Genomic DNA, 17,862 nt, shown 5'->3' on the forward strand with positions numbered 1-17,862 from the left:
TCCGAGTCCCTAGCATACGTATTGATTATTTCTTGTTGGGTCGTATCGTATGTGCAGCTCGAGTTGGAGTTGCGATATTTCCGCCAGCACTTGAATGCGGCACAACTCAACTGGACAGTCACGGGCTGAGAGAGGGGGAGGGCGACCAGTACCGCGACAGCCGCACTGACAGAGCACAGTGTGTGTGTGCACAGCAGCATCCCCATCCCCATCCCCACACACACAGCGGTCAGAGAAGCTGCATTTTACAGCGGGTTTCTCTTGAAGTTGGCCTGCAGCGAACACGGAGCAAAGCTGGAGCCGGCAGTCCCCTGCGCGCTGCCCCCGGAGCAGCAGCTCCAGTGGAGCGGCACGGAGCGGCAGCCTCCCCCCTGGACCGATGAACTGGCCGAGATGTCCCGCCACATCTACACCCGACACGGGATAGCAGGCGACGGGCTGCAGAAGCCTGTCTTCCAGCAGGTAATACCTTCTCTTCTCTTCTCTTCTCTTCTCTTCTCTTCTCTTCTCTCTCCTCTCCTCTCCTCTCCTCTCCTCTCGTCCGAAAAACTGTAAGTCCCTTATTGGAATATTATATATTATAGGAATATTATAGAAAGTAACTATAAATATGCCATAGGTCACTATAAACTGACTATTAAGTAGCCTACCATACACTTTCATATAATATGTCCATATGAAATTACTAATATTACAGTGATTTTGTTTGTCAGGGTCTCCTCTCTTCAAAATCAAAATTGTGTTTGTCCACCCTCCTTGTGCCTGACGTAGCCTACTTTAATTAAAGAGAAATTGAATTGGTCTTTTTTTTGTGAGAGAGTATGCACTTCTCTATTGAGCTGAATCATTCTCTGCATTTGTCATCACTCCTAATGGCCCTGTAGCTTAAGGTGTCATTAATCAAAAAAGGGCCACAGGTCTGCGCAGCACAGTGAGAATTTGATAGATCTAAATGGAAATGAAATGGGATGCTTAATTATTTATCATTTTTAGATGGAACTCACATTTAAATTTAGCCTGTATGACGCAGGCCAAGTCACGCTGGGAAAGTTGTAGCCTGTTATCCCAGCTGCCTCAGATCTACTGTAAGATCCAGATTGGGAGGCAGATTATTGCAGGATAGAAAACACTCTTTACTGCCCAGATGCCCTTTTTCCAATGTCAGGATGACACACTATAGTGCAGGGTTAGAAAGGCCTAATTATTCCCTATATGGTTCTCAAACGTGGGGTCCAGGGACCCCCGGGGGCCCTTGAGGGGGTTCCAGGGGGTCCCCAGTTAAAAGGCGAATCATTTATTTTCACTATAATTCCATCCATAAGTAACACAGTGGCAGAATGCATGACTATTTGCGTCATGGGTTTCATACACTTTCTGTAATAAAACATCTAAAAGCAAAAATCTAATCAGATGGGGGACCCTGGGACTAATTTGTGTCAGGGATTCAGAGAATCCCTGCCCTATACCCAGGCACTCCTCAGGCATCAGTAGAATCCCTGCCCTATACCCAGGCACTCCTCAGGCATCAGATATGGATATGGATATGGATCAGAGAAGGTGACAAATGAAGTCGTTAACACTCACAAATAACATGTGTATCACTTTTCAATTATGCAAACAGAAAAAAGAAAACGCCTAGGCTTTCCTCTCAGCATTACTGAGAGAGGATATCTGCTGTACACATCATTTACAAGTGATACTTAGGCCTATTTGTGAGTGCTGACGGCTTCATTTGTTATTTTTGTTATTTTTGGGTCTGCAGTCAGGCAGCTATGACACTAGACTGTGATTTGAGCACGCCAGTGCTTCCGTTTAGATTAGAATCTATAAGTGGCCATGCAAAAGCACGTCACCACAGTCTGATGATGCAGCTGGAGATTGACTTCATATGGACGAGAGGCACCAAGACTGTGTGTGTGTGTGTGTGTGTGTGTGTGTGTGTGTGTGTGTGTGTGTGTGTGTGTGTGTGTGTGTGTGTGTGTGAAAGGTATTGTAAAAGAGTTAAACTGAGTGATAAATAGAGAGAAGGTGAAACAGGTAAAGACAGAACGCGAAAGAGAGAATTTCATCCCTGTGGTGTGTGTGTTTGTGTGTGTGTGTGTGTGTGTGTGTGTGTGTGTGTGTGTGTGTGTGTGTGTGTGTGTGTGCTTTGCCCTCACCAGGCCAACAGAGGGACCTACTCCAGACGCAGCAGACTGAAGCGGTCCGACGGCAGCACAACCTCCACCAGCTTCATCCTCAGACAGGTAGGACCTTCTCATTCCATCAGTCAGGTCCCCGACTTAGTCTGGTCCACTCATACTGACAGGTAGGGCCTTCCCATTCCATCAGTCAGGTCCATGTCTTAGTCTGGTCCACTCATACTGACAGGTAGGGCCTTCCCATTCCATCAGTCAGGTCCATGTCTTAGTCTGGTCCACTCATACAGACAGGTAGGACCTTCTCATTCCATCAGTCAGGTCCCCGACTTAGTCTGGTCCACTCATACTGACAGGTAGGGCCTTCCCATTCCATCAGTCAGGTCCATGTCTTAGTCTGGTCCACTCATACTGACAGGTGGGGCCTTCTCATTCCATCAGTCAGGTCCCTGACTTAGTCTGGTCCACTCATACTGACAGGTAGGGCCTTCTCATTCCATCAGTCAGGTCCATGTCTTAGTCTGGTCCACTCATACTGACAGGTAGGGCCTTCTCATTCCATCAGTCAGGTCCATGTCTTAGTCTGGTCCACTCCTCATACTGACAGGTAGGGCTTTCCCATTCCATCAGTCAGGTCCATGTCTTAGTCTGGTCCACTCCTCATACTGACAGGTAGGACCTTCCCATTCCATCAGTCAGGTCCATGTCTTAGTCTGGTCCACTCCTCATACTGACAGGTAGGACCTTCCCATTCCATCAGTCAGGTCCATGTCTTAGTCTGGTCCACTCTTCATACTGACAGGTAGGACCTTCTCATTCCATCAGGTCCATGTCTTCATCTGGACCAATCCTCATACTGTCAGGTAGGACCTTCCCATTCCATCAGTCAGGTCCATGTAGTAGTCTGGTCCAATCCTCATGCTGACAGGTAGGGCTTTCCCATTCCATCAGTCAGGTCCATGTAGTAGTCTGGTCCAATCCTCATACTGACAGGTAGGGCTTTCCCATTCCATCAGTCAGGTCCATGTAGTAGTCTGGTCCACTCTTCATACTGACAGGTAGGACCTTCTCATTCCATCAGGTCCATGTCTTCATCTGGACCAATCCTCATACTGTCAGGTAGGAACTTCCCATTCCACTAGTCCAGTCCATATATTAGTCATACTGGTCTCTGTGGTGGAGGTTGACACAGTTTGTGACAGGCTTGAGAAGTTCACTGGTCTTTACTGGTCTCTGTGGTGGAGGTTGACACAGTTTGTGACAGGCTTGAGAAGTTCACTGGTCTTTACTGGTCTCTGTGGTGGAGGTTGACATAGTTTGTGACAGGCTTGAGAAGTTCACTGGTCTTTACTGGTCTCTGTGGTGGAGGTTGACACAGTTTGTGACAGGCTTGAGAAGTTCACTGGTCTTTACTGGTCTCTGTGGTGGAGGTTGACACAGTTTGTGACAGGCTTGAGAAGTTCACTGGTCTTTACTGGTCTCTGTGGTGGAGGTTGACATAGTTTGTGACAGGCTTGAGAAGTTCACTGGTCTTTACTGGTCTCTGTGGTGGAGGTTGACACAGTTTGTGACAGGCTTGAGAAGTTCACTGGTCTTTACTGGTCTCTGTGGTGGAGGTTGACACAGTTTGTGACAGGCTTGAGAAGTTCACTGGTCTTTACTGGTCTCTGTGGTGGAGGTTGACACAGTTTGTGACAGGCTTGAGAAGTTCACTGGTCTTTACTGGTCTCTGTGGTGGAGGTTGACATAGTTTGTGACAGTAGAGTTAGGCTCTAGTGTCGAGTGAAAACAGAACTAGAGCATCGTCGCAACAACAGATGCTGCCAAGACAGGAGCTCTTGGCCGCTGCTGTTGTTTGGGGAATCAATGGCCTCGATGTGTATCTCCCTGAGGCCCCTGGCAGCCATGTTTAATTACAGACAGGGCGAGGCAGGGCCACATACTGTACAACACGTTTCACAGGGCTTCCTGTGTTAAGGGAATGTCCCATAGAAAACAGGGGACTTTAACATCCCAGGGTGCTGAGGCTGCGCAAGGACACGTTGTCATTGGCTGCCTTTTGCTCCACTCTCTCTCTCCCTCTCCCTCTCTCTCCCTCTCTCTCTCTCTCTCTCTCTCTCTTCATCTCTCTCTAATTCTCTCTCCATCACGTGCCGAATCAGGGCAAAGGGCTTTTTTGATGTGAATATAATAAGAAATCATGTGTGCAGCTTAATCTATTAGCCAATTCATTTGCATAAGAGGGTTATTCTACAGATATGACTGATGATATTATCAAGAGCTCTATGACTGCTCTATTTCGCTGCAAGGGCATTCTGCTTTCCATAACATGCAGGTCAGTCTGTAGTCTGTACATGCAGGTCAGTCTGTAGTACATTCCCCATCTACGGACTCTGTCCACGGGGAATTACTTGTGTGAGTAATTAAAGTGTTAGTGTTTTAAAATTTTGCATTCCACTTCACCCACTCGATCAACCCGACTTGACACCAGACGACGTTCTGTTCAGCAGCCATTTACAGCTGATGGCTTTACTCTGTAAGTGCCAACTTGACAACTTGACAACTTGACAACTTGACAACGCACTGCTGTATCACAGCAGCGCAGTTTGTGCTGCTCAGCCTGGTGACCTCGCTCATTCATTATACAACACCCACTCCCGGCGGGGGAATCAGCGTGGAACAATGACGTGGCTCCCCGTGTGGCGAGGAGGGAATACATCAGGGGGCGCTCATTAAGATCCACTCCAAAGAGACACGCGTCACAGAAACACCCACTGTTTTGTCCTCGTTGCCAGTCATCAGGTGAGACGGGGGAGCAGTGGGCTCTTCTTTGAGTCCCTCACGTATCCATAGCAACGGCCATCCTTCAACCAACGGGGGTCGAGCCCAGCAGGTTGAATGGCAGGCAGACGCTCCTCCGAAAGTAGGATTTGAACGCTATGCCCTCAGGAAGGAACAACAGCTAAAGCTGAGAAGAAACCCACGCCTCTTCCTCTTCCCCAGCCTGAAGTGTTGTTCAGCCTCCTCCACGAGCAAGGACTTTTAGAAAACAGTTAGAGTTATGTTCGCAAGCCATTGACATCTGTGCCAATTCTGTGCTTTGAAATCAATTAGTTGTTGCTTAATGTGACAAATGACTCAAGCCTGGGGGCGTCTGTGTAGTGTCGAGGTAAAAGCACACCGCGGGGACCCGGGTTCGATTCCCGGCAGCGGCACCTCCGGCTTGGTCAGACGTTCCTACAGACACGATTGGGACGGGTGGGAAACCAGTGGCGGGGTATGAGTCTTGGTCGCTGCACTAGTGCCTCCTCTGGTCAGTCGAGGGGAGGGCAACTGTGGCGAATAGCATGATCCTCACACGCGCTACGTCCTGCCCGTGAAACTCCTCGCTGTTCAGTTCAGTTCAGTTTATTTGATATGGACATCACAGAGCATTAGAAATGTGACACAGTACAGGTGAAAAGTCAGGTGAAAAGGAGTCGCGACTGTCGTCTATGGCGCTCCCCAGATCGGAAGAGTGGGTAATAACAGGGCCAACTACAATTGGGGAGAAAAATAAGAAAAAACACAATAATTAATTAAAAAAAAGGACACAAGCCTGGATGGAAGGGCCATTCATGTCTTACATCCAGTGTCACGTGTGTGAAGTGAATCCTAAAGGTTCCAGTGGGTGGATTTTCCGCAGATTGTTATATCGTTTTTAACCTGACTCCGCCACAGATGAGTTGGATTGTTATTTGTTACAGGATGATTTGCCCAGGCTACTCTGTGGTTGTTGGATTATTCCTCCTGGCAGCAAACATCTGGCACGTTCCAACATCCTCTTATCACGAGGTCGGGTCAGAGGGCGTGTTCACGCACGTTCAGCCATCCAATCACCATGCGAGCAGCCAAACATCTGTCGTGGAAGGAGGCTGACATGGACGGCCCACACTCCATCTGGGAAAATCAGCTTCCTACCAGTACCTCTCTTTCTGAGTGTCAGTCAGAAGAAGACAAAACCAATGCACTGTGCAATACACAAAATTACACTTGAGTCTGCAAAATTCTTGAAACAAGCTCATTTGCATTGGAAACAAGTGACGTTTATCTAACACCATTGGCAGATTTTTAACTTCTTTTAAGAAAATTAAGATTTGAGGATTTATGATGAAGATTTTTGTTTTGCAGTGGACCCTCTATTGTGTCCTGCTCTAATCCATTCTGTCTCTTTCTTATTATTTCCCTGCCTAACATGCGGAATAGTGTAACTAGTGTGTTACTTCAAACCGATCGCTCTATGTCATTCTCTCTCTTTCCCTAACCTGCCGGTGGAATTCGTTTGCTGCTTCCTGGGCCAATACTTACCAACAGTCACCCTGATTGATAGCCTGCTGTTTGCGCATGCTGCCAGTCTCCAGCCGCCTCCTCCCTCTGCTTTAAGAGCGATGCAGAGTGAGCTCAGCTAACTCTGCTCCACGTCACGGTCACTGCACACCTGCATCCAGACAGACAGGAGGAGGAGGTGAACACGGACTGCTGCTGCTGCTGCTGCTTGCCTGCGCGCACGCGGCTGCTGCTGCTGCTTGCCTGCACGCACGCGGCTGCTGCTGCTGCTGCTGCTGCTTGCCTGCACGCACGTGGCTGCTGCTGCTGCTGCTTGCCTGCGCACACGTGGCTGCTGCTGCTGCTTGCCTGCGCGCACGCGGCTCCTTCTGCTTCTCTGACTGTTTGCCTGCGCGCACGCGGCTCCTTCTGCTTCTCTGACTGTTTGCCATGCTCATCCTCCCCTCATCTTACAGTAATGTACATGTCTGAAAGTGAACAATACCACCCCACCTGGCGGAGTCAGGTTAGGTGCATCAGAAATCAATTAGAAATTCAGCCAAGAGTCGGACCATCAAATTAATTGAGTAGAATTGAATAGCCCTTTTTTGAATCCCATATTCACTATATTACATTCCCTCCGGTCCTGAAATGCAAATCTGACTGTACTGTAAGTACAATGGAAAGGCCAACAGACTTTTCTATCGTCTCATTTTGGGAGGACAGGGGCTTTAAGATGCCACTGCTTCATTCCCGAAAATGTAATTGCATTTGTGCATCACAAGTCGCTAAACAAAGACTTCCCTTTAACCTTTAACCTCATGTTTTCAGTGTGCAGCCAGCGTTACACTGCTAATCCCTGTTATGTAGGTCACATGGCTCGATTTAGCAGCCTTTCATTGGTGAATCGCTTAGCGGGGCCTGACCGCATGAATACATGCATTAATGACTCAGCATTGAAATCCTTTGATTTTTCTGATGACGTCAGTCATCATCAGAGATCAGCTGTCAATCTCTCTTACCAGAGATCAACTGTCAATCTCTTACCAGAGATCAACTGTCAATCTCTTACCAGAGATCAACTGTCAATCTCTTACCAGAGATCAACTGTCAATCTCTTACCAGAGATCAACTGTCAATCTCTTACCAGAGATCAGCTGTCAATCTCTCTTACCAGAGATCAACTGTCAATCTCTTACCAGAGATCAACTGTCAATCTCTCTTACCAGAGATCAACTGTCAATCTCTTACCAGAGATCAACTGTCAATCTCTTACCAGAGATCAACTGTCAATCTCTTACCAGAGATCAGCTGTCAATCTCTCTTACCAGAGATCAACTGTCAATCTCTTACCAGAGATCAACTGTCAATCTATCTTACCAGAGATCAACTGTCAATCTCTTACCAGAGATCAACTGTCAATCTCTTACCAGAGATCAGCTGTCAATCTCTCTTACCAGAGATCAACTGTCAATCTCTTACCAGAGATCAGCTGTCAATCTCTCTTACCAGAGATCAACTGTCAATCTCTTACCAGAGATCAACTGTCAATCTCTTACCAGAGATCAACTGTCAATCTCTTACCAGAGATCAACTGTCAATCTCTCTTACCAGAGATCAACTGTCAATCTCTCTTACCAGAGATCAGCTGTCAATCTCTCTTACCAGAGATCAACTGTCAATCTCTTACCAGAGATCAACTGTCAATCTCTTACCAGAGATCAGCTGTCAATCTCTTACCAGAGATCAACTGTCAATCTCTTACCAGAGATCAGCTGTCAATCTCTCTTTTCTTGGACTTTCTGTTGATGCAGTTTGAGTATCTTTCTGCGGCAGCACTCTTTCCTTTGTTCAGCCATCTGAAGCTAAAACACATCGCTTCCAGTGTACCAGGGGGGTTTTAGCAGGAAGAGTGTGGTTCTCAGCATGGCAGTAACAACTGCCACCAGATGGCATATTGTACTGATTGTCATGAGTTTCAGTTAGTGTTAGTGCCTGTTCAAAGCTTCACAAAACCATACAGCCGTATCCACTGTGGTGAGGGAAAACCCTCAGACCTCTGCTGCTCTCTGCTGCCTGCTCAAGATTTAACTGGAAAGCATCTATCTATCTATCTATCTATCTATCTATCTATCTATCTATCTATCTATCTATCTATCTATCTATCTATCTATCTATCTATCTATCTATCTATCTATCTATTTATCTATCTATCTATCTATCTATCTATCTATCTATCTATCTATAAAATATGTTTTTGCTGTCTTTCCCTTTTCCTAACACACACACACACACACACACACACACACACACACACACACACACACACACACACACACACACACACACACACACACACACACACACACACACACACACACACACACCTCTCACTGATGATAATTAAACCACAATGTTTTAGGGCCGTACAATAAAATCGATACGTCAATATATCGCAATATTTCCCCCCGCAATTCTGTATTGGTATTTCAGAAAAATATCGTGATATATCGCCATATAAATTTTTTGCACAGCCATGTGTGTTCAGTGACACAATGAGAATACTTTTTATTTCAGTGCGTTCAGTAACACACTCAACACTCAGTAGTTTTGACTCAATTTGTCCACTAAGTTATCAATATAAAGTGATTTACATATTATTACACTACCTGGGTGGTACACAGCAAATTTAATTTTCAGTCAATTATGTAGAGTATTGCAAAATATTGCAATATGTATTGTATCGCAATGTATCGTGATACAATTGTATCGTGACCCATGTATCGTGATACGTATCGTATTGTGAGGTCCTTGCCAATACCCAGCCCTACAAGGTTTCCTGAGAGGTGCCTGTTAAAAAGGAAAGGATAAGTTCACCCCCATGCCGATCGACGGAAGGCTGAAGTTTTTTACTCCACAGCAAAACACTGTGGCAGCATTCTTGCAGCAGGTGTATCTGCTGTAATACAGCCAGCCAGAAGAGGGCAGTGTTGCGCTGTGGCAAGGAAGGAGACTTGGAGAGTCGAAAAAAACGACTCACTTCCAATTTCACTTGATTGGATTGGATACTATTACGGATGAAATAGGCATCTAATTGTTTTCACTTATTTTAATATATTTACTTTTCATGACTGAATGAATTTGCTTTTGTTTGAACATTTTCCTCCTCGTTGAGTTCTGCCATTTTGTTTCTGTTACATAATTCAGTCGCCTTTTTGTCCGTGAGCTCGAATTTATCTTTGTTTATTTCTTTTGAGGTGAATTAGTCTTGGATTATTATTTTTTTATCTCCACTGCCCAGACTGTGACTTTCTCTTCTCTGATTCTTTTATCATTTGTAGCATGTGTTAATGAATGAAGTCTGTAACTGTAATAAGAATTTAATGCGAATCCTCAGAACTATCAAACTAAATTGAATTGCTATAATTTGAGGGGAAATCACTTACAGTAGTTCTCGTGAGATTGGACGGGGCTTTGCCACATGTTGCCTGGGATCCCACAGTGTGTTTGACTTTGAACTACGGTGATTTAACACATTTCTTTTATACTGATTGGAATAATATAAAAGGCAATAGCTTCATCATTCCTCTGTGCAGGCGTTCAACACTGCTCATAAATGGTGTTGTGTCGAAATCCTCCGATGAATCAAATCAAAGACCTGATCTACAGTTTCTCTTCTTGACCTGGCTGGTCTCGCCGTTTATTTATGGCCAATCCTCCCTGTCCCCCCGTCCCCCCGTCCCCCGTGAGCAGACGTGTAGACGGACAGTTATTTTATGGCCCCAGTGCGTTCATGATGACACTAACCCTCTGTGTTGTAACGGCTCGATGACGCCGGGTCATCTTTCAGCACCTCACCTTTCCGTGTGAATGATGTTGAAAGTGGGTGTTTAGGTCAGGAGATCACCTTACACACACACACACACACACACACACACACACACACACACCAGGTACCACCAGCTTCCATATTATGAACACACACACACACACACACACACACACACACACACACAACATCGACCAGGGTTAGCGTGGTATAGATGCTGTGTGTGAATTACAGTATGTGTTGAAACTGGGTGTTTAGGTCAGGAGATCACCTTACACACACACACACACACACACACACACACACACACACACACACACACACACACACACCATCGACCAGGGTTAGTGTGCTATAGACAAGCCAACCGCGGTGGATGGCAAGCAACTGCCACAACCCGTCTTTTAGATGGCCTCTGCTTTCCTGGCTGGGCGGTGTTTGGACCTTCAGGCCAATCACCGTGCTTAAACATGGCAAACCCTGTTGAATCACATCACCGCACTTCCCATACACACTGCACAGCCCCCCTCCCTCCTCTGCGAGCAGAGACTGTATAGGTATTGATATGCAAATTGGCATTGTGACGTCCGTCGGACTGGCTAGTGGCTACTATAGTCTCACCCTGCTGGACATTGCGTGCACTACTAGCGGGAAAACCCTGATCGACGGCCATAGAGAAGAGAGCGCTGGTTAACACCGCTCTCAATCTGCAGACCACCCCACCCCTCCCTCCCCTCCCCTCCCCATCTCCCCTCCTCTCCCTTATTCACAGCCAGCCAAGCTGACTGGAGCATCCGCCGGCCAATCAGCAGGCTGTGTCCCACCTCTTGTCATCAGCCCGTGCTGGAGGAACAGGGATTGGCTCCTGCACTCTGGTGCTTGGAAGGCAGATAAAATGCCAGGTCTGCTCTGCCTCTGAGGACAACCAGGCTGCTTTATAATGGGAACCAATACTCGCTAGGCTCAGGGGGGGCTACAACATCCATTTTACCATCAGGAAAACAGAGGGCTCCACCTTCATCCCCCCCCCCCCCCCCTCCTCATCCTCTGCTCCCGTGTGGTTGCTCTGTCTACCTTCATGTTGAGAAGGGGACTGGACTGGGCTGTCACTCCCCCTTCTCACCACCCATCCTCTCTGGAGCTGCATGAGCCTCCTTGCCGATCCTTGCTGCTGTTTTTGCCCCGTTCTTGCGCTTCTTCTTCTTCTTCTTCTTGGACTTCCACTCCTCCATGTACGATAATTTGTACCTACATGGATTCGAAGACTCGGAGGCGGTGAGTGGGAGGAACACTTGTCTCCTATTGTGTCATCATCATGTGTGAGAGACGCCTTACCGTACATCAGGGTTGAGCTTGTGTACATGCAGCAGCAGCAGCACACACTCTGAGACCCTTACGCAACCAACCACCCCCCCCCCCCCCACAGATATCAGGCATCCACACTTGATTGATTGTATTTATGCGTGTCGTGTGTGTTTATCTGTGATGTATTCTCACTTATTATTCAGTCCATGCCAGCAGTAGTAGCAGAGGGAGCCATTTGTCTGTGGTTTCATTGTCACTTCTTTTCTCCTCTCCCCCTTCATCAGCGCTATTCTATATTGGCCCATTGGTAAGACGACCAACAGTGTCAGCTGATGCAGTATGGGCCAGCTTTTTGGTTTGTTTTGTTTTGTTTTGTTTTTTATCGGTTGCAATTGTGAACAATAGTCGGAAATATAGTTATACCCAGTTGGCCGATCATATGGTTCACAGCAGCCCAACAGTGAATGAGGGGGTAATCACGACCAGTGTTGGGGGTAACTCATTACAAAAGTAACATATTACATGTAATATATTACTTTTAGCAGTAACTCGGTAATATAACTTATTACTTATATAGGATTTTAGTAATATTATACCAGTTACTTTGTCAAGTAACTCGAGTTACAAATTGAGTTATTTTTTTCTTTAAATAAAGCACATATTTCAAAAAAAGTTACAATCATTTCCTAATCAAACTGTGTGTTTTTATGCAAATAACCACTATAGATGACAATAACAAAGGAAAAGAATAACATTTAGAATTTTGGATTGTTTACACTGACTTCTTTGTTTTGGTAAAGGTAATGCAAAAGTAGTGTAAATAAGTAACGAGTTACTCTACACACCCAGTAATATTGTAAAGTAACTTGTTACTTTCAAATGAAAGTAACTTGTAATATGTAGTATATTACATTTTGAAAGTAACTTGCCCAACACTGATCAGGACGTGTCTATGAGCTCTGCATTTGAAAGCCTGAAGACCATAGAGTCTAATGGATCTGATAACATGCTCTGGATGGCTATTCCATATAAGGGCAGCAGCAGTGTGTGGAAAGCTTCTGTCCAAGGAGCGTGTTCTCTGGGAGGTAGAGATGAAACCATGTGAACATTTTACATCGCGATCATAGTGACGAAAATGATCACGGTTGTCAGTGTTATCACGGCATTTGTTAAAATGTGCTGAAAATGTTCAAAAAGTACTGATACACTCACAGAAATCATTTCTCCAAGGCTGCACGTTTGCATCTGGGAGACGGTTGCCAACTTTGGTTGATGATGGACAGTATTTACCATGTATTTCAAAGCGTACGGTTATTCGTGAGGAATTTGATCACGGTTATCATTCAAAGCGGTTATCGTTTCAACCCTACTGGGAGGTTGAGAGCCTGGTCTAGTGAGGCGGTGCCTGTGTAGCTGTAGCATGTACATTCTGCTGCTCCATTGCATCCAAGTGTCACACAAGACTAGAGCTTGTGTGTCTGAGAGATATAATAATTTGTTATTTTGTGACTTTGTGTGAATTCTCACCCTCAAAATGCTTGCACACACCCACACACCCAGCCTCACAGACACACACACACACACACACACACACACACACACACACACACACACACACACACACACACACACACACACACACACACACACACACACACACACACACACACACACACACACACACACACACACACACACACACACACACACACACACACACACACACACACACCAGGTACCACCAGCTTCCATATTATGAACACACACACACACACACACACACACACACACACACACACACACGCACACACGCACCAGGTACCACCAGCCTCCATATTATGAACACACACACACACACACACACACACACACACACACACACACACACACACAGCCTCACAGACACACACACACACACACACACACACACACACACACACACACACACACACACACACACACACACACACACACACACACACACACACACACACACACACACACACACACTACTATTGGTACAGAGAAGCCTAGATTATATTGATGTACAGATGCTGACTTTGTGTGCATGTGTGCATGTGTGCATGTATGTTGTGGTTAATTATTACTTTAACAGGAAATCCCTATATCCCTCCATAATCCCCTCCTCCTCCCTCTCTGCCTATTGAACCTCTCTGCCTGACTCCCTCTGACTTCCTGCCTCACTTTTGAAGATCAGGGGCAACTTACACAAAACACCTTCAGTTAAGATTTTAATTAAGGTTCCCATCAAATTAAATCGGTTGCACAAAACACGAACACCCTTACAGGAAGTCTTATCCTCAGGCTGAAACATTGTAAGGAAACAGGAAATGATTTAAGGGAGTTTTGTGCAACCAATTTTATTTTATGGAAACCTTTACTTGGACTTTAAGGAAAATCTTAAGGTGTTTTGTGCGACCGGGCCCAGGGTTTTGGGGGAATGCTTCACCCATCATAATATTTAGTGAGTGTATGGGTCTGTTGTGTTGTAATACTTACTAATACTAATATTAATTCGCTCATGTCTATAATCTAGTTAAATCAGAGATCTGGCATTTTCTGGGCTGAATTGTCTCAATGATTATCAGCAAGAAACCAATGTTTCTTATATTTCACAGCTACAGCACAGTGTAAAACCGGTTTCCTGTTGTCTCAGCTGTAGTCATCATGTGGTATTATTCCATGATTATGGCTTTGAATAAGGCTGGGTACCGTTCACTTTCATGTCAGCATTCAGGAAGGGGTTTTCCTTAAAAGTCTATTATTGAAACCTTTATTTAGGTCTTTTCCAGCCCCTTAAGAAATAATGTATTCACTCCCTCTCCATTACAAAATGGACTGGAGGTTTCCTCACTTCCTGCTTCAGCACTATACCAATTTATTTTCCCATAGACATTTCGTAAAAGGCTTATCAAAATAGTTTTACTTGGTCAAACCAAACGGTTCAGCTATATTTAGAATCGGGAGGGACCATAGAACATTTCACTCAGACCAAAAAAAAAAAATCTTTAAACCCGCTTTTTTTTTTAACGTTTTGGTCCGAGTGAAATGTTTTGCGATCTCTCCTATTTCTAAATATATCTGTACCGTTTGGTTTGAACAAGTACAACTATTTCTATAAGCATTTTACGAAATGTCTATGGGAAAATAAATGGTGGATGATAATCTCCGGTACAGTGCTGAAGCAGGAAGTGACGTTCCACTTTGTCTCTCTATTAAACACAGAAAGGCCCTTTTGACGACCCCACCCGGGCGGTGGGCACTCGAGGACATGCGGACGGGCACGCATTCCTTCAGCGTTCACAGCGTCCCAGGTGGGAATAGAACCCAGGACCTTCAAGCTGTGATGCGACAGCGTGCACCTTAAAAAAAAAAAAAAAAAAAAAAATCGCCAGCCAGTTAGTAGTTAGCTGCTGTGTTGGCAGCACTACAGAGGACATCTGTAGAGCTCTCTTGTGGCCTTGCAGTTTACTATCAGCACCACTTGTCATCAGCCTGCAAGTGTCCGGCTTCTTAGGAAGTGAGGTGTTGCCAGGGACCTCTAAGCTGGTGGTGGTGGTGGTGTGTGGGGGGGTGGGGTGGAGGAGGAGCGAGCCTTGTGAAAACTGCATCTGGATGACCTGCTGGCTGCTGTGTGCTATCTTAAATTAGACACTTGTGTGACTCATTTCCTTTAACCCGGTGATTCTCAACCTTTTTAACATGGAGGGCCCCTAAGTTAGTCCACGTTAGGGCCACAGACTCTCATTTGATGAGATATGTTGGACTCCTCCTCAGTTCAGTTCATGACCCCAATTTAATTTGACCCCCTAGTCTTTTAATGCACCACACACTTTAATGCATCATACACTTTTTTATTGCACTAGCCGCCTGTGCCTACTGTGCACTGTACACTGTATTGCATACTGTTTTGCACTCTACAGTTATTTTTGATTTGCATGTTCCTCTACTTTTTATACGTAGCAACAGATGTGTAGTTGTATTGTCTGTCTTTCATGGTCTGTCACTGTGATTGTTTTGTCTGTTTGAGCATATGCCAAGACAAATTCCAATCCATTTTAATTGATATGGCAATAAACTATTGAATCTTGAATCTTGAATCTATCTTGAATATTTCTTATTGTCAGATATGATTTTGTCTAGAATTCCATGACCGTCTGTATTGTAGGTCGAGAGATAACAGAGAAGCTTGGATCAAATTTGTCTTTTCTTTAGATTTTTTTTGGGGGGGGGGGGGGGGGGGGGGGCGTCTGTCTGTCTTTAGATAAGACAGACAGACAGGAAAGGTGGGGAGAGGGAGGGGATGACATGCGGCAAAGGACCTCGGGTCAGATTCGAACCCGCGCCAGCCGTGCGAAGGACCGAAATAATAGTGAAGTTTAATAATTCATCAATTTGCTGGGGATCACCTGGGACCCCCTCAGGGACCCCTGATGGTCCCCGCAGTCCACGTTGAGAACCTCTGCTCGCCCGCCCCCGATGGTGTGAGCGGTGCACATGATGGAGTGTGAATGCTTTTAGCCTGAGCAGGATCAGATAGGGCCGGAGGTCAGGGGAGGCCGGAGAGCGATGGAGACGGGGGGAGATAAGGCTTGAGTGTGGCCTGATGGACTCAAGTCTGGCCACTTGACACTCCAGATAATAACCTCGTTGGCATCCCACTCGTTGTGTGTGAGTGTGTGTGTATAATTGTGCGTGCGTGACAGAGAGAAACCAGTCGTTGTGTGTGAGTGTGTGTGTGTGCGTGACAGAGAATCCAGTCGTTGTGTGAGTGTGTGTGTGTATAATTGTGCGTGCGTGACAGAGAGAAACCAGTCGTTGTGTGTGAGTGTGTGTGCGTGCGTGACAGAGAATCCAGTCGTTGTGTGAGTGTGTGTGTGTGTATAATTGTGCGTGCGTGACAGAGAGAAGCCAGTCGTTGTGTGTGAGTGTGTGTGTATAATTGTGCGTGCGTGACAGAGAGAAGCCAGTCGTTGTGTGTGAGTGTGTGTGTATAATTGTGCGTGCGTGACAGAGAGAAGCCAGTCGTTGTGTGTGAGTGTGTGTGTATAATTGTGCGTGCGTGACAGAGAGAAGCCAGTCGTTGTGTGTGAGTGTGTGTGTATAATTGTGCGTGCGTGACAGAGAGAAGCCAGTCGTTGTGTGTGAGTGTGTGTGTATAATTGTGCGTGCGTGACAGAGAGAAGCCAGTCGTTGTGTGTGAGTGTGTGTGTATAATTGTGCGTACGTGACAGAGAGAAGAGGGGGAGGGGTCAGGTGGGTTATTGCACATGAAAGTCATTTTGTTTTAAAGTGCCTCGCGCTCTGAATTCTTCTCCCCTCCTGTGTTAAATGATGTCATCCTTGTTGCTCTCATCTCGAGCAGCAGACGTAGCGTCAGAGATCACATTTGTAACGTATGTTATGTTTGCCTCTTTCTCGGCTTCTTTCTAAATAGACTAATAGACTGTAAACAATATGGACGTACTGTACTCATGAGTGTGACATCACCCAGCGGTTTGTCCACTCCTGTTTTGAGGCCTTGGCATTTTGGCCGCTGCCATCTTGGTACGACGAGGGGTTTCCCACAGAGCTGTCCGTGATCGGGGGGCTGTGCGCACGACGAGGGGTTTCCCACAGAGCTGTCCGTGATCGGGGGGCTGTGCGATCACTGGACAGGCGACCGGCCAGGCTGCCATCATGCCCAAAACAAAATGTCTGTTTTACTCTAAATAGGTGAGTTATATAAAAAATTCACCCCCAGTTGTCTTGAAATTGTTATTGAAATTATAATTTCATTGTTGTTGTGATAGTAGATGGAGTTAGTGATAGAGACCAAAACCGTTGAACCAGGCTGTAAACATGATTATTTCTGCGGTAAAGTCTGGCACTTTAACAAAAAGGGATTAATGGGGATTGACCCCCTTCTGGCCATTCGAGGAACTGCACTTCCGCATTGGCTACATCTGTACAAGCCAGAGGTTGCTGCTTGAGTAGAATGAGAAGTCTCTCAGCACAAGAAAGCACAATGTAGAAAAACCAGAGAAGTCACGAAAGAAGCTTCTCTTTCCAGAAAGGTTCTTCATTATTTAGAATAATAAAACATAAAGCAAGAGCTAGTCTGTGAAGGCCTAAGGTCGTTTGACTTCCTCCCCAATCCCCTAGTTATAGATTTAATTTGTAATGAAGCAGTAAATAACAGTTGTTAACAGTAAATAACAGTTATTTGTATGAAAGGAAAAGGCTCGCATGGCTCTGATGGATTGTGAGCACAGGCGCCTGGAA

General features: G+C 45.8%; 1 protein-coding gene across 5 annotated transcripts in view; it reads left to right on the forward strand.

The window, feature by feature from the left end:
• Positions 1-300: 300 nt before the first annotated feature.
• cacnb4a (calcium channel, voltage-dependent, beta 4a subunit) overlaps positions 301-17,862 on the forward strand; it is a gene marked incomplete at both ends in the record, with an annotated part of 46,325 nt that continues 28,763 nt past the window's right edge. For 2 of the 5 annotated variants that reach the window (XM_083641385.1, XM_083641384.1), the window contains 2 exons: positions 394-462; positions 2,163-2,246. In XM_083641385.1, coding sequence (XP_083497511.1) covers positions 394-462; positions 2,163-2,246 — 153 coding nt within the window. Of the gene's footprint in view, positions 463-2,162; positions 2,247-11,502; positions 11,548-17,862 lie in introns of those variants that run through there. The other 3 variants (XM_083641386.1, XM_083641387.1, XM_083641388.1) reach the window with 2 other exon arrangements.

The sequence above is a fragment of the Poromitra crassiceps genome (genome assembly GCF_964638095.1).
Source record: "Poromitra crassiceps genome assembly, chromosome: 8".
Classification (NCBI taxonomy): Eukaryota; Metazoa; Chordata; class Actinopteri; order Beryciformes; family Melamphaidae; genus Poromitra; species Poromitra crassiceps.